This window comes from Adelges cooleyi, unplaced genomic scaffold (genome assembly GCF_023614345.1).
Source record: "Adelges cooleyi isolate 19-005CV unplaced genomic scaffold, UGA_ACOO_1.1 ACOO_flye_CR_arks_rails_tigmint_CR_PRNA_9, whole genome shotgun sequence".
NCBI classification, from domain to species: Eukaryota; Metazoa; Arthropoda; class Insecta; order Hemiptera; family Adelgidae; genus Adelges; species Adelges cooleyi.
In genome coordinates, this window is record NW_026096579.1 from 9,303,459 (window position 1) to 9,325,292 (window position 21,834).

The 21,834-nt window shown below is 31.0% G+C and overlaps 2 protein-coding genes across 4 annotated transcripts in view; one reads left to right on the plus strand and one right to left on the minus strand.

Annotated features, from left to right (window-relative positions):
* The window catches only part of LOC126847150 (furin-like protease 2), a 117,338-nt gene that overhangs the window by 26,222 nt on the left and 69,282 nt on the right, over positions 1–21,834 (minus strand). For both annotated transcript variants that reach the window (XM_050587244.1, XM_050587243.1), the window contains exons 4-7: positions 9,450–9,668; positions 7,195–7,329; positions 1,278–1,437; positions 22–194 (exon numbers count right to left, since the gene is read on the minus strand). In XM_050587244.1, the coding sequence (XP_050443201.1) occupies positions 22–194; positions 1,278–1,437; positions 7,195–7,329; positions 9,450–9,668 (687 nt within the window). The remainder of the gene's footprint in view (positions 1–21; positions 195–1,277; positions 1,438–7,194; positions 7,330–9,449; positions 9,669–21,834) is intronic.
* On the plus strand, positions 12,165–17,172 carry LOC126847151 (glyoxylate reductase/hydroxypyruvate reductase-like). 2 transcript variants are annotated; one of them, XR_007686991.1, is made up of 9 exons: positions 12,165–12,299; positions 12,797–12,890; positions 13,028–13,167; positions 13,747–13,936; positions 13,999–14,165; positions 14,701–14,865; positions 14,971–15,096; positions 15,157–15,350; positions 16,777–17,172. XR_007686991.1 is itself a non-coding variant. In XM_050587246.1 (8 exons), exons 2-8 carry the CDS (start codon positions 12,820–12,822, stop codon positions 15,276–15,278), a joined length of 981 nt encoding a protein of 326 aa, XP_050443203.1. In that variant the 5' UTR covers positions 12,165–12,299; positions 12,797–12,819; the 3' UTR covers positions 15,279–15,464. The 2 variants fall into 2 exon arrangements, 1 of the variants encoding a protein (XP_050443203.1); XM_050587246.1 differs by lacking the exon at positions 16,777–17,172 and having other exon boundaries at positions 15,157–15,464.

The following is a 21,834-nucleotide window of genomic DNA, read 5'->3' on the forward strand; positions in this document are numbered from 1 at the left end:
ATAGTATGAACGCGTACTTACCGAAGTCACACCGTAAATGAATGCTCTCCTAGCTAATGGTCCGGGTCCATCGACGGTTTTTCCATCATCTTCTGGACCCCAGGATGCGCTGTATATGTCTATATGATTAATGTTCAGACCCAAAGCACGGGCTTCAACCGCGTCGTTTACGGTTCCGTCCAACATCCTCACCCCTGCAACACACAACATTACCATGGGTTTTTTTAAAAAAATACAATTCAGTAATCTCAAATTTTCTTTTCGTGGTTCACAAAATATTCCATTGATAAAGTGAGTACAGTCGTTGCCACTGCCAGATAAGTTGGCACGGCGGCTTTTATCAGTAAGTATCTTAAACTAGTTTTTTTGCTCGATCATCGATTAATGAAATCTGTTCAACAATAATCGCGTTATCGTGTCGCCACCGTGTCAAGTTCTCAGTTAACGACTTTACCCAATATCTTCAATTACACTTAAACGAGATTTCGATAAAAACGACATGCGAAGTACATATCTAATTCGACTATAACCATGCGTATTGCCCGAAAGCAATTCGAATCGAATCGGTCAATCACCAAGGTTCGTTATACACACATTAATGGCAATTTGATTCAACACAACGAATCTTCTGGGCAAGACACATCGAATTACAACAACACAATACGCTCATTTAGAAACGTTTCAGAATCGTTTAAAATTATTTTCCTAGCGGGTTCATCCAACGATTCGGGGTCAACCTCCACTTATATAACGGTCGACCACAATCTCCTCTTTCCACACATCTGCTATGCTCGTATCATTCCGAATTACCACTAACCCTTTACCTCTGTTAATGATTAATTATCTTTTATCATTACGATGCGCCTATACACCATCACGATATTTCCTACAATCCAAGCCATCGCCATTTTCAAAAGGGGTAAGACCAAGATAAAAATCCAATAAGAACGGACGTGTTTTAAAGGATTTTTAGCATGATAACGTTTTATTAACAAATTATTAACATGATTGATGTTAGTTGATAATATATGGTCTATTGATAAGGAAAAATCGACTGATAAGATTATGATATTGATTAGAGCGACGATTGTGATATGATATGGTAATCAACCATGATTAATGGTATGGTAATCAGCTAATAAGAGACAGAAAATCGGCTGATCATAAAAAATGTTCATGTGATCTAATGTCTTTCTTTCAAGGAAAAGATTAAATGTTTTACTTAATTTTAAATCAACCGATTAAAAACTACTTTTAATTATTAAAAAATTACTGACCACCAATACTGGCATTGTAAGCCACACCGATACCGCAATACTGGTTGAATGCAATGGCCGCCACTTCGCCGGCACATCTAGTCCCGTGCTTGTTATCTCCATTGTCTCTGGGCATAGGATCGTCGTCATTGTCATTTATATCTGTGCTAGCACTCGGGTCCTGTGTACAAAAAAATAAACACTTAGTATAAAATTATGAAAAATTGTCATTATTATAGGTATAGTGATGATCGCAGATGAATTTGACAGAATCAAACGATAGCTTTTTTCCTGTGGGACGATTTTGTTATTATTATTATGTTTTTTTTTTAATTATTAGTTCCGGTTTTTTTAGCGAGTTTTGAAAATATCAAATATGATATTTTAGTTATTAGTTCCGGTTTCTCAATTTTGATAAAAAAAAAACTGACATCGATACCGGTTTTTAAATTTAAAAAAATGTACTAACTGTTACAATTTCTGGTCAAAATAACCTAACAACACCTTTAAAAACATTTGTAGAGTTTCTAATATGTATTTATTTATTCCCGTATAATTTTAGTAACTTTATTGAGTTATGTTACATATATAATACAATATTTTAGTCGGGACGAAAAGGTTTTTTTTTAAGAAAACCGTCATAATATAAAAATTTATATTCAATACTAGTATACATTGAAATTTATATTTAAGGGAAATGAATTTAACATATCCCTCGCTTCTTTTTTGAATGATTCTGAATAAGTGAAAATAAATAATGAAAGATACATGTGCGCATTCACTATATTGCACTTATACAAAACGAGCAAAGATCATCATATAAAAGCGACATGTGCCAAGCCTTAAAAGCATATTTTTCACTGATCATGAGGAAACGCGTCTAACATAAATATAATGACACGACACGAGACGTTGTGCAATTGTATTTCAATACTTGGGATTTATTCCCAAGAGCCAGAGGGGAAAAATACAGCAAAAGTTTGTTTATGTCGGCTTATACTTTGCAATACACATGTATAAACGTTGTAAAGCACTACAACGAGCGTGGATACAAAATTAATAAAGACATACTATATTATATATACCATTAACGAAGAAGCCTTTTCTGGGAAATTATATTAAATTGCATTGTTGTTACATCAGAGGTATATTATTGTGAATTGTCTTTGCGTTTGAGTTATTATGTTAATGATTATTGCGATAGCTTAAAATAAAAATGTTTACATACACACATTATTAATACACAGTTTAAAGCCCTAAAACAAAACGTTCATATTTTTTTTAGTTTAAGACAATTAAATTATTCCAGCTGATGTTATTCGGAAAACTCAGACAGTTTAAGTCTAATCATAAGACACCGTTTCTGGTAAGGGTTGTTGGACAAAGGTCTCTGTTATTAAGCCGTTCAACCGACTAATGCCGAACTTGACAAAAGTTCACGATTTCGGTCTGACCAGAGTTTACTTACATACAGCACAAGGTGGGGGTTTTCGGTCCTTTGTAAACCAAAGCATGTTAGATGAGGAAATTTAGGGTTTAGAATAATAATGCGTTATCATCGAATAATAAAACTAGGACATTATAGTAAGCCTTTAAACCATCCCAGGACAAATCGACCATCTGTCCAATTAACAGCTCTCAAGTCCTAAAATTGCGCCTAAAACTAAACAACTTCCCTTCCTTGTAGGGGCAGAGGGTTAAATAAAATAAAATAGGGCTTGATGAGGTTTTTGGATTATGTCATGTCCCATTAAAATTTAAATTCGATTTAAATATATATTTTTTAAATTACTGATTTTCATACAATGCTAATAAAATGCAATCTCTATTAGTTTTCATCGAGATTTAAAATACTCTTTTACAATAAAAATGTTTTATTTATTTTTAACTTATCTTTGGAGCTCCGAAATGCGTCGCCTCCTCTAAACCTTAACCAATCTCATTCCCTCCACACCAAACTACCCTTATTCATCTTAATCACCATCATACTCACCCTTTTCACATTTTCACCACCCCATTTCCACCTTTTATCAGTTATGCAGAGATTATCCTAACTCCACCCAATCCATATCAACGTTATGTAATTGAACATAATATACCTAATTTCAAGCTTGTATGCACGAAGTTGCATTAAAAATTCACATTTTATTAGTTTTTAGTGATTTGTGGAGGTTTCCACAACAACAACAAATGTTGCCAGAGATTTTTTTTTTATTTTATAGACCGTACTCATAAAATTCTAAAAATGCGTCTAAAAAAAACTTCCATTCTCTTGGGAAGGAGTGGTTTTACATAATTTTGGATTTGAGGCGATTTGCGAGTAGAAAAGCTTGTTTAATAAATGTTGCAAAAATGTATCGAGTCAAAGTTAAAGGTTGAAAACCGGTGATAACTTTTTGGGGTTGAAAAAGATGGCTTTTTTACTTTCAACGTATCAATTACCAATCATAAACGATTTTGGATCGATAAAAGTGTTAAGTTATGGGTTTTATTCTCTCAATTGATAAAATATCGATATGACTTTAGTACTTGTAACTTACTAACCAAAAATGTCATGGAATATCATACCTAATAATATAGATAATTTTAATAACGATTAACCACATCGTTTGAAGATCCCACACGCAAGTATAAAAAATAAACTATTATAAGTTTAAACATTTTTAAAAGAGTTCCGACTACACATTATATTGTATTCATTTCTCAATGCTTGAAAATTAATTTTTATAATTAAAATAATCAGGTTGTGAAGCTTTGTATACTTTTTATAGACTTATTTGACACAAGTTTTATTTTTGCTTTAGAAAAGTTTTTTATGAACTTCTTAACGTATGATTCAATGGTATCAAAGACTGTATTTTAAGTCAAACGGGAGCGAATGCCCATTCACGCGTTTACTATATAGGTTTAGTAGAGGTTCAAAAGAAAACTATCCAATCCAATCTAGTGCAAACACGACTTATTCTACGATTTTTTTTTTAGTTAGTAAATTGATTTTTCCGTCGTTTCCTTTTCTTTATAAACTAGGAGGCCAGTCACTAATACGACGCCGTGGAACAATGTGAGAGATCAAGTAAACAAAGTATTTTTCTCCGTCAGAGCCGACTCCCATATAAAGATCCAAAATGGACTTTTTAAGGATAACAGAAAAATTTCCTATTATCCATATTAAAGACATAATTATTTTAGTCCGGTCTTCGGTGCCGGCAACGGATAACGCAATTGTTTCACTTCAAAGAAAAACTTTTAAAAAATGTAATGAAAATAGACAATATTAAAATACACAAATAAAAAAGAATGTTGGGATCCTATTAAACTTGGAGTTGGACGTTATTCGATTCCGATTGAAGAAATAATAGAGTATTTGAATAATTGTAAGGTATATTTTACATAACTACTACTCTAGCACTATATTATTTTAATTGTTGACGGGAATTCAAATAATTCCTTTCAAAACGTAAAAAAAGCACCAAAATTTCTAAAAAAATAATCGTACAAATAGTGTAGTTACATTAAAATAATATTTCTGTAAATCAAGCTATATGTAATAGAAAAAAAAATACAAACTCATCAATTTCCGAGCTTTAAAGGTTTACAATAGGGCGTTTTGGGATGTACCTTTTAGAATTTTTTATTTATCTATTTGCGATCCTTAGATGACGGTTAGTTTTTGAAGGGTCCATAAGGGGATCAAACATAATGCCACCACTTTTTGTGTACAATGCGTACCGAAAATATAGATCACGTTTAGTGCAAAAAAATACAATATTAACACAATAAAATACCCATGAAAAATATAATGTAAAAACATTTTATAAATATATTATTTCCATCCCGTTGCTAATGTGGTTTATAAATAAAGTGAAGCCACATTGCACACAATACAATGCAAAATAACCGATATGAAGTCTAAATAAAGAATGCACGCGGATTTATATACTTGTTTTTCCATAAATTCTTGTGTTTGAAATAAACCGCGCGTTATTTAAATGGAAACTAATTGTTTTTCAGTCATTTTAAAATGTATTCAAAAAATGTACACAACATTTTCCAAATTACATTGAACCTAAGTTATAATTAAAAAAATATTTTACAGTATTTCAGATACTGCATCAGTTTTATACAGAAAATTAAAACGCAAATCTTACCCAAATATTAGTATGCATCTAGATTATTAATTTTATTTTATTCTCTATCTGACTTTCTAAAACATTAGCATAACCATTTTTTTCACAAACAAATATTACCATAAATTAATTTTCAATTAAGAATTAATCGTGAGTTTCCGCATTTAGATTCTTATATATTTTTAATAAACAAAAAACATCGATATTACTGAAACTGGAAAAAGCTCTTTTATAAAAATATGCGGATATTCAGAAAATTATGATTCTATGCAATAAGTTAAAAAGTTGTACATCAAAACTTTATAAAAATAAAATTACGAATTTGTGGTGTCCAAGTTTAAGAGTTTACTAGCAAACTACTGATTATTGATGTACCATGTAAGTAGACAAATTAGCTGATAAGAACTAAGCCAGTTATCTTGGTGGCTGCCATATTGGAAAAAATGGCAACGCTTTTCCGAGTTACCGGAATTGGCTGTAAGATCGTGCTATCGATCACAGTTTTTATAAATTTTTTTATCTCTTATCAATTTGTCTTTTTTTATCACAAACATTTATATCAAATGATTTCTCCTCTTTTTGTTAATCGTAACGATTTTCCGTGTCGGCTTTTTTTTTAATATTATGCCTTATGCCGTAGAAATGAAATTTCCTATGGTAAATGTAAAATAATCGTATATGTTATACACGGTAAAAAATAATACAGTTATGCAAATAAAATTGTTATAAAAGCGAACGAACGAGTCGTTGCCGGTAATAACGTTGTCGCGGTATCAATAGGTTTAACCATTTAACTGGAAAATGAATGCAAAAATAATTTGTTAAAATCACATAAAAAAAAAAAACAAATCTAACACGCCGTCGCCGCATTTAGAAATAAACGTTATCGGCTGTCGTGACTATATAGTTACATATATTTTATATATGTATGTGTATAAATGTTAGGTATATCGTTTCGCCATTTTATTCCCCAGCCACTTATGGCTTACCTACGTCGGAAAACGTTCACAACTACTATATTGAGTCAACACATTCATGACACGGTGTGTTTGAGCATAACGGCTAGCTGTACGGATGTTTGGGGTGGATAGAGAGAAGAAAAAAAAAACGGGGAAAATATACACACGAGGGTTACAAATAGTATTTTCTTTACCCGAGTGGTCCCCAGCCGCGTAAGCGGTATATACATTTTTTTTTACACACCAGTCCCCAGCTATCGCGTAAAAAGCAGCAACAAACTGCACACACGGCACTTTTGTCGGGCAAATGAGTGTTTATGTATTTGTATACGCATACTTTAGTGTGAGTGTGCATATAAATAGGTGCACTGAATGGTTGTTTCGAATTTCACATACAGCCGCCGACACATTTTGTTTATCTTGTTTGGCAACTCACGTTCGCACCCCCACAACCCGCGTATCACACCACAAGATGAAATACCACCCCTTAAACAGTGTCTCGTACAATGTCCGATGTTTAACCCATTCTATAGAAATCAATTTTTTTCAAAACTTTTTAACACAAACTGTATTTTGTCAAATCATCTATTGTTTTCATTATCTCATAAAAAAAATCATGTTTTTCGGGCCATACGTCGTACAACAACAGAATTTATATTATGCTAACCTAATAATTTAAATGGCACGTAGCCGCAGGGAATGTAGTTTGATTTTCACCCTGTGCCATTAACTAAACCGTACCGGTCGAATTTTGTATTGCAAATTAGCATTCGGCATTACATAACAATAATAATAATTTAGTAAATATTCAATATGATATCACTAAAAAATGGGTCAAAAGATTGTACTCACATAATTGTGCGCTAAATCGGGATGGTTAGTTTGTATACCGTCGTCGAGTATAGAGACGACAACGTTTTTACCAGTGTATCCTTTTTGCCAGGCCGGTCCCATGTTCATGTCAAACCCGTCAAGAGCGCCTCCGTTCTGTGAAACAAAGCAAAAAAATTATTACCATAACAAGGAAAAAGGCAATTTCGTGTCAGATTTATAACAAACAGCTAATGTTCATAGAAAAAATCAGAAACCTCTGGAAATGACACGAAGTAAAATAAAGTACAACTTACAAATTAGATAAAACCAGAGAGTATACCCCCTATTAAACACAGGGTAATAATATATAAAGATAACCTAATATTTATATTAATAAAGTAATAACTATATATGAGAACTAATATATCGCTTGTATGCGATTATGAAGTGAACTGGACTAAAACCAGTAAGACCACATAAGAGAAAAACGTCTTCATTGTTAAGCGGTCAGTAATTGATATGATAAAATAAGTTTTTACTTCTTATCTTAAAATATAATTGGTTTTTTTTTTTAAATATAATCATTGATACCGTATAACCATGATACATTGAACGGTATTTTTTCTTCTTCTAACATGGCTGTTTAAATAGGAAGCCTCGTTAAAATGAAAAACTCAGTTGTGTAAATAATTAATTATATAAAACAGAATTTAAAATGTTCGATTTCCTTAAAAGATATTTCAATTAGTATTTTTGTTCTATACAAGACAGATTGAACGTGTTATACCTCAACATTCATTTAAGGTTTTTTCAAAAATATACCTCGATAATAATTTAAAATTAATAAGTGTAAAATAATAGTAATTGGATTGGATTTAAAAACTAAAAAAATTGAGGTTATTTAGAGGGCATTCTCTATATTTCATGAAAAAAATCTACCTTTTATTGTTAAAAAAAAAAAAAACTATATTCATTACGTTCTATCGAAAAAATGTCATTCCGTGTGAAATCGACAAAACGATTCACACTAAGGTGAACATATTTTATTATAAACACAGAAAATAATAATATTTTAGCGACATTTTGGCGCTCTAAGTACATTTTTGTACTAGACATAATAATTTAAAACGTGTACTTATATGTGAGGATTTTAAACACACACGGTGAGCAAGTGAACATATCATTTTTAGCGTTTTTGTGTCAACAATAAATATATAAAAAATTATAGGGAAAAATCGAAATTAAAATAAAAAGTTGTTGCGTTGATTGATATGAATGTAACAATAAAATATTATCTATTAATACAATTTTCGTATTGTGTACAATGATGCGAAAAGTTATTTTATAAATTATTTATTATCAATCTTATACAAAATGTACATATAAATTATGAATAATGTACCTATATACTACTAAACACTGTAAATATAATATTACACATGTAACTGGGTTGTCAAACCCGTTAAATTCAAATAAATAAATAAACAAAAAACTGAATTTATAATCAATGTAGAGTTTATTGACTTTTTATATATTTTTTTGTTAAAAGTTTATTATACAGTTCGGTACTGTTATATGAGAAAATTAATCGTTGTAGTTAAAGCACGCATACTCGAGATACACTCGTTGTAGTACACCCTTGGGGAAATGAACGCACCGGGAACTTTAAAAGTTAGACGTTATTAATATACTGCCGACTCAGTAGTACAATGTCAAAATAAAAGTTTTAAACAAAAGCCGACGGTCGTGGGTTCGGAGCATGTAATTAAATACAAATTGAAAATTATTACATTAAAATAGATCTAGCGATTTATAAGAAAAAACGAATACGAGTTATAGAAAACTGGCAGGATTTTCTTTTTGGTGTTAGTTTATCAAAAACGGTCAATTTTTAAATTTTATTTCCAGACTTATTTTACTACTTCACTTTGCTGATTCAGTGTGCCTCATTCACTTCCATGTATGTTTTCTGGTCTTACAGTCAATTAATACCGAGTTATATATTTTCAAAACGCCACCTTTCTGTTGGGGGTGGGATAGTGTGTGAGATACAAATGTTGGAGATTGAGGTATTGAAGTATTAGACAGTGATACGGGGAATTGGATACATCCTGAATTACAGATAAGAAAATCAGGTGATGAGAGATAAATGATAACAAATTATTGATAAGAGACAGAATATCATGAGACACGTTGGCTATCCAACACGTATTTACTTCAAGGAGAAGATTGAATTTGTGTTTCTTTTATAACTATTATTATATTATTAAAATATTTTTGTTGAATGCACTCACCAAATACCATTGTTCTTTGAAAAGCGGGTCAGAAAATACATTATGGACGTTTCCGATGCGTCTGTACGATTGCTGTCCCTGGGCAAGAGGAGGTAATGGTCCACCAGACGTTTGCTGTTGGTAAAACTCAGGTCCGGCATAAACCGTCGAGGGTAAGTTTGGTCCAGAAAAATCGCGTTTTCGCCTTTTTTTCTCATGTTGTTGCTGCACCCAATGTACCTAAAAAAACAAACAAAAAATAAAAACCTTAAAATAATCCCTAGGAAACGACTGATTAATTAAAAATGTGTGACCTTATAAATGTTTCTATAACACGTGACTGCAATGTATGCACAAATTAATTAACACTAGACATCAGAATTTTATTCAAATTTACCCACTTGATATATATATATATATATATCAAGTGGGTAAATATATATATATATAGTAAATAAAGGATATCAAGATGTTAATTTTATCAAACTTCCGTTAAAAATTCAGTTATCTTAATTAAACTTACTATTTTATAACGATGTACTTTAATTTACTAGCGATACTGAAATCAACAATAAATAATAATAATAATAGACATAATATACATTTAGTTTCATTAATCTAAAACTGAGAGAAAAATAAGATAAAGTCTGTCTTATATTGCAAATACGTTTTCTGAAGGAAATTTCCATACAATTTAAACGATTAAATAAATAACATAAGCTAGGTACATTATAAACATGAAAATAATTTTGATCTTAATTTTGCATATTTCCTTCTAAAGCATACTTAAGATTTTAACCCTAAACTAGCTCTGCTTAGATTTATGATGGGTAAGTATCCGGATTTGTCCGAATTCTAACATCCAGATTTTTTATTTTAAAATCCGGATTATTCTGCAATTCCAGATATTGGATTTTTAAATCTTCATTTTGGACTTTTTAATTAATATTTTGTAATGAAACAATTTTAACAAACGATAAAATAACTTTGAGTTTATAAATAAATATAACGTTACACGTGTACTGTTTTTGATAAAATTTAAATTTAAATACCTAAAATTCTATTTTCAAACACAAAATTAAAATTTTTGGAATAACAAATCCGGATTTGTCACATCACTACGTTAAATAGCATCCTGTTTGTTTGAAACCCAAAATGTTTATATTCCTCTTGGAAATACATTTGTCACGTTTTTTAACACCAAAGTCTATCGATACCAAAACGGTCTTTGGTAACGATGCACAAGCGATGCATCGTTATTATTTTGTGTAACCGGCAGTCATGTTATTTAATATCAATAGTAAAAATTGTTTTTTTTTTCAAAGCATCTAAGATCAAAAAAAAAAAAAAAATCACAGTGATACATTTAATAATATAATTATAATATGCTCACGCACGGTCCGATGCGTTAACATTTTGGAAAACAATATAAAATATATATAATTTAAAAGGAGCTATATAGTATGGTTGTTTTTTTGACGTTGCAGAATTATAGGGACTTTACCAATGGTGTGCGACAACTTTAACTGTACACATCTCGAGTGCACTCAACATCTCGGTCGATGTGTTTCTACTATATATATATATATACGTTTAAACAATGTAATTCGTTTATTTTTTTCACAGAATTTCAGTGTGTGTGGGTGGGTGTAAAACGACGCACGAGTTTACGCATCGGTGAACGGTGCTAAAGGTTTTATTTTTATCACAACCCGGTTAGAAAATTGTTTTTTTCATATTTCTCAACAATATAATATAATATAATATAATATACGATTCCTATTCGAGAACGCACACAAAAATGCATATTCTTCTCTTTTCTAATATTACTCGCATAGGGAGTACATTTATATAATATTATATCCAGGAACAATACGGTTAAGTTAGATGTTTTATACAATTCTTTTGAGAATGAATAATATTTTATAATGGAAAATAAAACGGCGCAATTGATTTCTGAGCGCTATAGAATTGCAGTTCAAACTACAAAAGCAGAAAAAGATTTCCAACCTTTATGGTTACTTCTTAATTAAAAAAAAATAAGTCTTACATGTTATAGCACCATTCTAGGACTACTATATGAAATCTTAAATTTGTATATTGTACATTGCTTTACGCTCATTTTTTTTTTGTTTTACACAATGTAAAAATGGTTTTCACTAACAGGTCTTAATTGTTGCATTTCATTAGACTTTTAGTCCTAGAATTTATTTTAACCTAGCCTAACCTAATCTGAATTTGTAGTGACAAAATTTTAGATAATATTTAAAATCTAAAACGACGAAAGTAAAATAAAAAATACAAAATTCAAAATTGCTTACAAGTTTAACGTTTAATTGATTAAACATGACAAAATATGGTTGATGGGTTTGCCATGCTGGTTTATACTATGCTTGGTTTAAACTGAACTACATTAGATAAACTGGGCTAGTTTCTTATGCTATTCGCAGTATTAACGGCAATTAAAAAATTGCCTTGACACATATCTGTCTAGTGAATTAAAAACGACGTAACGTGATGATAAACAATAATTTTTGGATTATTAATCTCGACTTTATAAGCGATTTATAAGTGCACACTGATAGATGATAATATTAAACTATTATTATTATTACTATACACAAATTATAAATACATAATTTACAATAATAATGCATAATTTTTTTTTTTTTAATTGTTACTATATATAATATATAACAACTATAATCTCTGCGTACTGCAGTCTACTATTCGTTTATTTTCATACGTTACAGTCTATACTTTATTATTTACAATACAGTGAATCAAAAGTTTGAATTAAAAAATACAATATATTTTAACATTTTATTAATCATACCGCTAGAATTTTGAATTTTCCTACTTTTACAACAAGTAAGTACTAAAATAACACTGCAACATTTCACAGTTGGAACATTACTTTTATTTTCTATTAAAAATAAATAAACAAAATAATATCTACTTCTTAATTGAAAAGAATCCGTAATGAAACGTACAACGTTAAATTAAATTTTAGTTATATCTAATAAATTATCTTCGGTGGTTGGTCGCAGAGAATCTTGAATAAAAGAATATTATAACCGTTTTCTATTGGCAAAGATATATTATTATTTAAGATAGTTAAAACCGCAATTTTGCTACATCTAATTAGGTAAGAATGAATTAAAAAAAAAGGATCTACAATATATTCGTATATCGCAGGCATGTTAGGCTCGATCTTGACCGAACATTTAAGTATAAGTTTTATTCTTTAGTAGAAGTAGATAATGTTAGGACTAATTCATATTATTTTCACCTTAACGCACATGTTCAATTATATGTTAGAGATTTACCTACCAAAAAACCAGTTATGTGATTTTTTTATTTTATAGACAATATCATTTTTCCACTTATCATGCCCAAGCCCAAGTTGTTGATGTTACGTGACAATTTCTCCAAATCTGCCATGGATATGCTAAGTCAAAGGTAAAATCGATTGTGTTACATAGACACAATAGAAAATGTAATCTAATAAAACAAATAGCTAGTGCTATTAATTATATTATATTCGGTACTATTAATATATTACTATTTTAATAATATTTTAATATATTCTATGTTAGATTTTATATAGAAGTATGCAAAACCAGCTATGTGAAAAACGTCCCCACTACTCAAGACGTCATCGATTGTATTCCAGGATCGTTCGGGTTATTTTGTTATTCAGCGGTTAAAATCACAGAAGAAGTTTTTAAAGCTGCCGGTCAGTGTCATGTTTCATTTTATATGTATATATATATATTGGTTTTGGTTTGATTAGATAAAATAAAATAATTTATAGTCACTAGACTTTTTTTAATTATTAACGTTCCGTAATTATTTTTGTGCAAAAAATACATAAACTTGACGGTTAATTAAAATTTGTACAACATTTTTTTTTTCATAAAACAAACATAGTTACAATATATTACGGTCGATGACGTCTTTGTTTTAACTTGTACTTCAGATAATTTCACTTCCTGAGAGCAGAGAATAATTAAAATTCTCATAAAATTGTAACTTTTACAACTTTTACCGAATTTATTTTTTACTAGTTTTATTAGAGAAATCGTAACAAGGTAGGTACACTAGATATTTTAATAAATTGAATATTAAATACTTAAATTAATACACGATTCAGTGTGTACGAGGTGGGATGGTAATAATCGATAATTCTTGGATAACTGATAAAAGAATCAGCTGATAATAAATAATCGATAAGAGACAGAAAATCAGCCGATCAAAATAAGTATGTTTAAGATCCAATGTCTTTGTTCAAGGGGAAGATTGATTTTTTTTTTAGGGCCCAATTTCAAAGTCATTGGAACAATGTCTGTAGGATACGACCACGTAGATTTGTCGTTATTGAAAAAGTATAAAGTCCGTTTAGGTAATACGCCCGAAGTTGTAACCGAAGCAGTGGCAGAATTAGCCGTTGGTTTGTTAATTGCCACAACAAGGAGATTTTACGAAGTAAAACGAGAGGTCAAAAAGTACGACGTCCATCAGCAATTAAATATTATACAATTTAATGTATTTTTTTTGTTTTCTTTAGTGGTGGTTGGAAATCATGGAGCCCCAATTGGTTTTTAGGCTCAGGATTAGCAGGATCCACTGTGGGAATTATCGGTTACGGTAACATAGGAGCTTCCGTTGCTGAAAAACTAAGTTGTTTTAAAATTTCCGAACTACTTTATTATAGTCGGAGTGAAAAACCCGCGGGTGAGTCATAAAAAACAATGAATTTATATTATATCAAGGTGGTCCTTACGATACGATAACAACATTTTTTTCTCGTAACGTTTTAAAAAGAAAATAAATAGCTCTAACATTTTTTCAGATTTTTATACATTCCCCGAGTCTCCTTGTTTGCACATCTTATTTTTAATTTTATGGAAAATTATACTATTTTACACAAGTTCTAAACTATGCTTACCGCCAGCATAATCTTATGCAAAACCCAAATATATACCTGTCCAATATTTAAATGTTTGAATATAAATCCAATAATAGATTCGTGTGATTTTTCAACTTTTGTCGCCGAATAACAACCATGACTCATTTAAGAACAATCCAAACAGCAACCGATTTTATGCGGGATTCCTGCCGTCAAAAGTAATTCCCTCCGCATAGTTTACCCACCCATAAACTATGATTAGAGTGTCTCAGTAGACGGTTAGGTTATCTGTACATTTTAAAATAAACGATATTACTTAATAATTTCATACGAATTTATTGGGTATTTTCAATTATGCAGCGAAATCTCTTGGTGGAAAATTAGTGTCTGTCGACGAATTAGTCAAACTCAGCGATTACATAATAATTACAATTGCTTTGAACAAAGATACGGAATTCATTATGAATAGAGACCGGATTTTCAGTATGAAACCTACCGCTTTGTTGGTGAACGTCGGACGAGGAAGTAATGGGTCATAACTTGTATAATATTGTATTATAATACAACTACTACTACTACTACTATTTATAACTTGTATAATATAGTATATACAAAAATGTTAATGTTTAGAGCTCGTCGACCAAGATGCTCTGACCGAAGCTCTACAACGGAAATTTATCAGAGGAGCCGGCTTAGACGTCATGACACCTGAACCCTTGCCCCTTGACAACCCATTAATGAAGCTCGATAATTGTTGTAGGTGTTTATATTGTTTTTTTTTTTGCGATTTTTAACAAATGTTTTTATTATTTACAGTATTATTGCCACACGTCGGCAGTTCTACTGTCGAGACGGAAGCTTCAATGGCTATATTGACGGCGAAAAATATTTTGGCCGTTTTAGACAATACTCCTATGCCTAATGAAGTGAAATCCTAATCGATGTTTTTAAATTAATATTACATTATATATTAACCAGTGATACTTGCAAAAGAGCGTGTAAGAAACAAGGTACATCATTTTTTTATTTCGTCCCACTTAAATTCAAAAAGACGTTTTGTGTGAATGTGCAACGCTGCTATTGGCATTACATCATGTAAAATATTAAATCCTATCTGTACTTAAGTACTTAGTATTTTGTTTTGTTTTAATAAATCTCATTTTTTTTTTTATTAAATATAGGTACTAAAATAAAACTAGACATATAAATATAAACTACATTGGATCAATGTTTCAAAGCATATTAGAACCTATTAATGTATGTATTAAATAATAATAATTTCTGCTAAAGAAAATTTAAAACAATTTATTGGCTAAGAACCGTTTTTATACATTTAAAAAATGAGTATTGTTCACACAGTCAAAATTCGTGATAAAGTATTTTTAATTTTAATAAAGATATGTAAGTATTCGAAAATTGAGATATGAATACTTATTTTAATAATATTTATTTTCTCTGTGAAACCTTTGGTCACATTTCAAGTATAATTCCTACTACTATAATTTAAAATTAACCTTTTTAAGACGAATATTTCAAACAATTTTCGTTGGAAACTATTTGCAGGAAAACATAATTACACAACGTACCATTATAGAACGCACCTGCGCAGAAACCAAAGCGTAAACGCATACGAGTAACGCGTTTTGGTTTCTGCGCAGGTGCATTCTCTAGTGACACAGAGTTATGCAGCCCTACACGCACATTAATATTGACTCAATAAAAATATGTACTGAAAAAATAAAACAAACTTTATTGGAATTGTTTTGTACAATCCATCAAAATCTATTATGGGCCATCAATTAAAGTATAAACTAAGTACTAAGTACATGTAAAGGATGCCTTAAAATGATTACCTCTGATAAATGTCTTTATGGAAAATTTCAAAACAAAAGCGTTACAAACACAACCACCACTAACCAGCTAGAATGAAATGTTTCATAGAACAAATCGATTGTTCTTGTTACCGGCCGCCCTAACTTTTAAATTGCCTCCATTATTACTGTCGACCGCCGAAATCCATGGACCACATACATAACACCCACGTTTGGTCGTACAATCTCTAAATCCCGTTTTATACGATCCCTATAACGCTTTTTAGAGGTAATTTATAAAAATAATAAAAATCTTTAACGATTCAATTACATGTCGAAAAAGATTTTGTTTATTACGCCTATGACGCAAAATCGAGAAAATGTATTTTTTTCAAGGGGATTTTATTTTATGTGCACTCGCATTACGGGTTCTCAAACGCACATCCGAAAACTTCGATGGGCCGAAAAAATCATAACCAGAAATTTAGGAGGGGAAACTAATTACTATACTTAAGAATCAGAGCGCTTAATTTAATATTAAAATTGTTTAGCTCGTCAAATTTATAGCTAAAAAAATAAATAAAATATAAGAATACAAATAATATAAAATGTATTATGATTGCAGTTGCCTACACGGATTTATTTTTGGAAGAGGGAAAAAGAAGTATGGTGTCACAAAAAACATTACAAAAATATAATATAAGTATTACATAGCTATGCGGTAACCCACATGGCAGTTTAGTTTCTTAGCTTCAATTCGGAGGCAAAAAAAATCGTAATTTACAATAATATTAAATTTTTTTAAATGTATTTTTTGTTTCGTACTATGATAACTTTTCAACCGATGAATCGATTTCTTTATTATATATTATACATATTATACTAACTTTATACGTAATATGACTGTTAGTACTACAGCTTACCCATTTAATTTATAGTAACCTATTCAAATAAGAAATCCCTAAAATGTCTGACCTCTAGCTCAACGCCATGTACGCCACGGATTACGTGAATATGTTTATTGCATTTGATTAAAATAGGAAATTGTAATTTTTAATTTAAAAAAAAAAAAAAATACATTAAAGCTAAGATATGACACTACAAATTTTCCTTCGATATTTCGTGATACGTTTATTTGGGATGTTATCAAGTTTTATTAGTTTTATCAGTTGGATTGTTTACGTTTTCAGGCAATTGTGTTGCTCTAATGGGGAGTGCACTATCTGGTTTATGTGGCAGTATAATATAACGAATGTCATGTACTGACACGATGTAATAATAATAATAATATATTTACGGGTTAACAATAAAGGGGCTGTACAAAAGCGACCTCGGGGAGGGGACATTTTTGGCGTTGTTTCGAAATGAAAATATGCAAACACCCTGAACGAAACCCGGCCATCCGCGATAATGGTATGATCCGTCGTCGGTGGTGGAGGAATTTTCGCAAACCCCAAATCTACGAAGCCCCGGGAAAATTGTACCGCACGTTGCCAGTCGACGACAAGAGAGACCTGTGCTCTTCTCCTGTCGTAAATCCTCTGCGGTGGTGGTGGTGGTGGTCGCAGTCGTTTGCACATCATTTATTTCCTCGTGCGACTGCTGTGGTGGTGAACGGCATTGTGCCAGAACGCCCGCGGTTTAGTAGGCGACGGAAACCGGAGAAAACAAGCCTGACGACGAGCTGCAAATCGCGGAGGTTAGGGTTGGCGGCGGTAATGAACCGGAAAATAACACAGGACAGGATAGTGAAAAAAATATTTTCCATACGCACGATCGTGACCGACCTAGTATTTATACTTAAACGTATATATATTATTCCGGCGGCTTCGCGATAGAGTGAAAATAAATTCAACAGACCTGTATAACATCATAATAAAATGCTCCGTACTCGGTGACGAAGTAATCGAGAAGGTATAGGTTGTTAAACGCTGCACAGCGAATTCCGTATCAATTACATACACATAATAAATAAATTCCAATTGGAAACGACAATATGATAGCTGGTGAGTCGTAACTTGTTTCGTATCGCACGCTTGCAGTAGTTAAACAAATTTAGTATATATACTAGAGAAATGTAGTTTAGTCATTCTGGTCACATTGCAGCTCATTCACCGTTTTTCGCATACCTATTTCATAATATTTTACTTATTGTAAACTAAACCTTCCGCCCGCGGACCCGGTATTATTCATAGGAATTTGGCTCAACAAAAATTACCCTCCGGCAGCCGATACGAATCGCATTAAAATATTTACAATCCGTAATTGAAAATTAATTTTGCACGAAGGTGGAAGTTTATCCGAAAATACCACCGTTGCGGTTTACATATATTATTATTATATAGCATTGAAACTGTCGAGCACACGTCGAGATCGGTTGAAACCAACGGGGAGTTCTAAAATAGTTTGAAATTTTCCACAACGAAGAATGCTTTTGACAGAAAATGCAATAGTACTAAAATAAAAAACCTACCATCGCGTTTGAAGACTGATAAAAGACTTAAGTTAATTTCGTCAAAATCGATAAGCAGCGATTTATAATTGTTTATTATTACTTGTCAAGTAAGTATTAGTCTTTTATAAGTAGCATAATTTATAAAAATATATTTTAGATTCCCGCTGTCAACAGAAGCAACGCCTATCTGTATATCTTAAACTTAATCATTATGCCCAACAAGTCTCGGAAGTAGTATTTTTGTTAGTTTCACCATTCTATCTAATATCGTTGGATAAAACGTGACACGCGGAATTTGTTTTGCACATTTTTATATTATTTTTTTACTCGAATTTTTACAAGTTTAAGTATTGCTAGCTTGGATACCGATGTATACTATACGAATTCCAAACCAAACAATAAAGTAGTCTACACGCTGATTCCACTTGGCTAGCGATGTCGTTTTTATTTGTATTATTTTCTGCACACTTGTTGTTCATAACCGTCATAAAACTTTTCACCTCGAAAAAAAATGCCAAGTTCGCTTCCGGTTACAAGCCGTCTTTCTAAGAATGTATAATACACTAGAGAGTTTCCGGGTTTTTGACGATATAATATAATATTAATACGGCTTTCGTTGTGAACAAGCGTTATCGCGTCGGTCCGGCCTAGTATATTATTTATCTAGCCGAAAAAATGTGTTTATAGTGGGGGGGGGCTACATATAGTTAAATAAGCAAAACAAACCAAATTGCCTTTCCGGTCGAAATGACAATTCACAGTGCAACCAGTCGTAGTTGTCCGCGGGGAAAACAAATAAAAAATATCCTGACCGATTAAAAAAATCCTCACCAACAATTTAATACTATATTATTATGTGATGCACGGCGCAGTAGATAGGCAAATCGCGTACGCGCGTGTCTAGATAACATGTGCGCAAAATAACTCTAACCGATTTATACAAAATATAATATTATAATACTATATGAATAAAAATCACATTAAGAGGTCTTGTTCGTAAAACTAAATTTTATAGGAGACCCAAAAACCTGTTTAGACAAGACTGGGTAGAACAAGCTGTAAAAACGAATATATCACCTCATTATTCACCTTTTGTACAATAAATATTCCCTCGATAACTTTAAAAAAAACATATGTGTCGTTGGCAGCCAATTTTCATTAGCAGACGCATCCCCTTTCTAAACTTAACAAATTTTAATTGCATTTAACATACAAGAGATTGTAAATAAAAATATAATTTTAATTGAAGAACTCGGAAGAACAACCGGATAAGTCTATTACATGTATATAGTTTAAGAAAAAGTGTATAGAATTTATATACTAAAATGTAACTTAGTCAAGTAGCCAAAGAACTCTGTAGTCAACATTTTGTTAGGCTTTTCGGTCTAAAGCATACAAAAAAAAACCGCTTTCAATAAAATCTGCCTGGTGAGGGGTGTGTGCAAAACACCGTCGTTATGATAATTATTTGCTCCGGGGCACTTGTATAAAATAATAATAATAATATTAATATAGTATAATAGTCGAGTAATGAACATTCCAGCGGACCACGGCAACATATGTGCACCCCGAAGAGTTGATATATTTTTGCCAACCCTACACCCCGAAAGACAAGATGGCACGTGTGGATTCAATGTGTGATTCATTGTACTTATATAAGTTGGCATTAAAAACGTTTTAAGAAGGACCATTTATTAAATGTAAAATTGACACGAGTGATGCTCGAATAATAAAATTAACTATTGTTAGAAGATTAAAAATCACCAAAAACTAGATTGACATATTTTTCTAAAATTACGTTATTACGAAAAAAACTGTTATTTATTTCTAAAATATTAAAAATAAATTCAATGTAAGGATACCACTAATTTTAGAATACAACTATATTCCAAAATGATATGTCACATGCTTATAAGTAAATGTTGAGTACATGCCAAAGAAATATTGTATAGCAGCAAGTCAAAAAAATGTGCTACAATCTAATGAGATTTTTTTCTCTAGATTTCAAAGCTATCATTATTGTTTCATGTTATTGAATGAACATTGAATTGTATTTTAATTATCTTGAGATTAAAAAAAAAACGAACAACAAAATACCTTGTAAGTATACACAAGGCAACATTTATATCTAATTAATGGTATCTCGACAGGAACGACGGGCAGAGGCTATATAATGAGTAAAAACGCTAGGGAATTTAATTTCTTCACTTTTTTGTGTGTCGTTATTTATTTAGCTCACATTTCTCCCGTCTATTCGTGTTCCGAGAAACCCATCTCTCTAATAAAAAATTATAATTGTATTTTTAAGGTACGACCATCTCTGAAAAGCGATATTAAAATACGTGGAACACTTGATAATATTTTGCTATTGTGTTTTCTTTTTCTTTTAAATGGCGAAAGATGGTAAAAATTATTTTTGCGTGATAATAAAACACATTGTTATTATGTAAGGACTATCCGTGTTAACTATTTAGTTACTACTTTTGTTATGGTCCGTACAACTATTTACACAGACATGAATAAAAGTAAAAACGTTTTTCTACCAGTCGGAAGACTTGGATTTACTCATTTTGGATAAGATTTCGTGTAAAAAAAAAATAAATGCATCTACAAAACATTAAATTAACTAGATTTGACAAAATTGTCAGTAAAAAATACTATTTACACAATTAAATAATCTACTACATAATAGAATACCCTTTTTTTTTAGTGATGTAAATAAGTATTTAATTAAACAATATTTCCTCAAAGTGATTAAAAATCAAAACTAAATATAAAAATATCATTAAAATAATAAAACCTTAAATTCTTATAGTCGATTTTTTTTTACTCCGAAGCAAAATTGTTCCGTGCAATATATGAATATATAGTTTGTACTCTTCACTTTATGGATTCTTTTAATTTAGGCGAGCTCCTCCTAATCTTACACGGAAAAGCTTTTCACGTCGAAATAATTCCTAGTTCATATTATATTAGACTATGTTAAATGAAGTAATCCAATAATGTAGAGCTGATTATGGAAATTGGAAACCATTGTAAATGCATTGTGGAATATACAAATATGTATTTCAATAGAAATATAAAATAGAAACTCAGTTATCTCTTAAAACGCTATATTGTGACTAACTAGTTATCAACCATCAAGTATAATATGCTAACATACGCTCATCGCTCATGGAATAGAGAAATATAATATTGATATTCGACTTTTAATAGTTACCTTTTTAA

What these genes read in the sequence shown, in the direction of transcription:
- LOC126847151 (XM_050587246.1), top strand. Translation starts at nt 12,820, where the DNA reads ATGCCCAAGCCCAAGTTGTTGATGTTACGTGACAATTTCTCCAAATCT. An exon ending in AGAAGTTTTTAAAGCTGCCG is followed by an intron (nt 13,168 to 13,746) that starts GTCAGTGTCATG and finishes TTTTTTTTTTAG; the next exon opens with GGCCCAATTTCAAAGTCATT. An exon ending in GTAAAACGAGAGGTCAAAAA is followed by an intron (nt 13,937 to 13,998) that starts GTACGACGTCCA and finishes TGTTTTCTTTAG; the next exon opens with TGGTGGTTGGAAATCATGGA.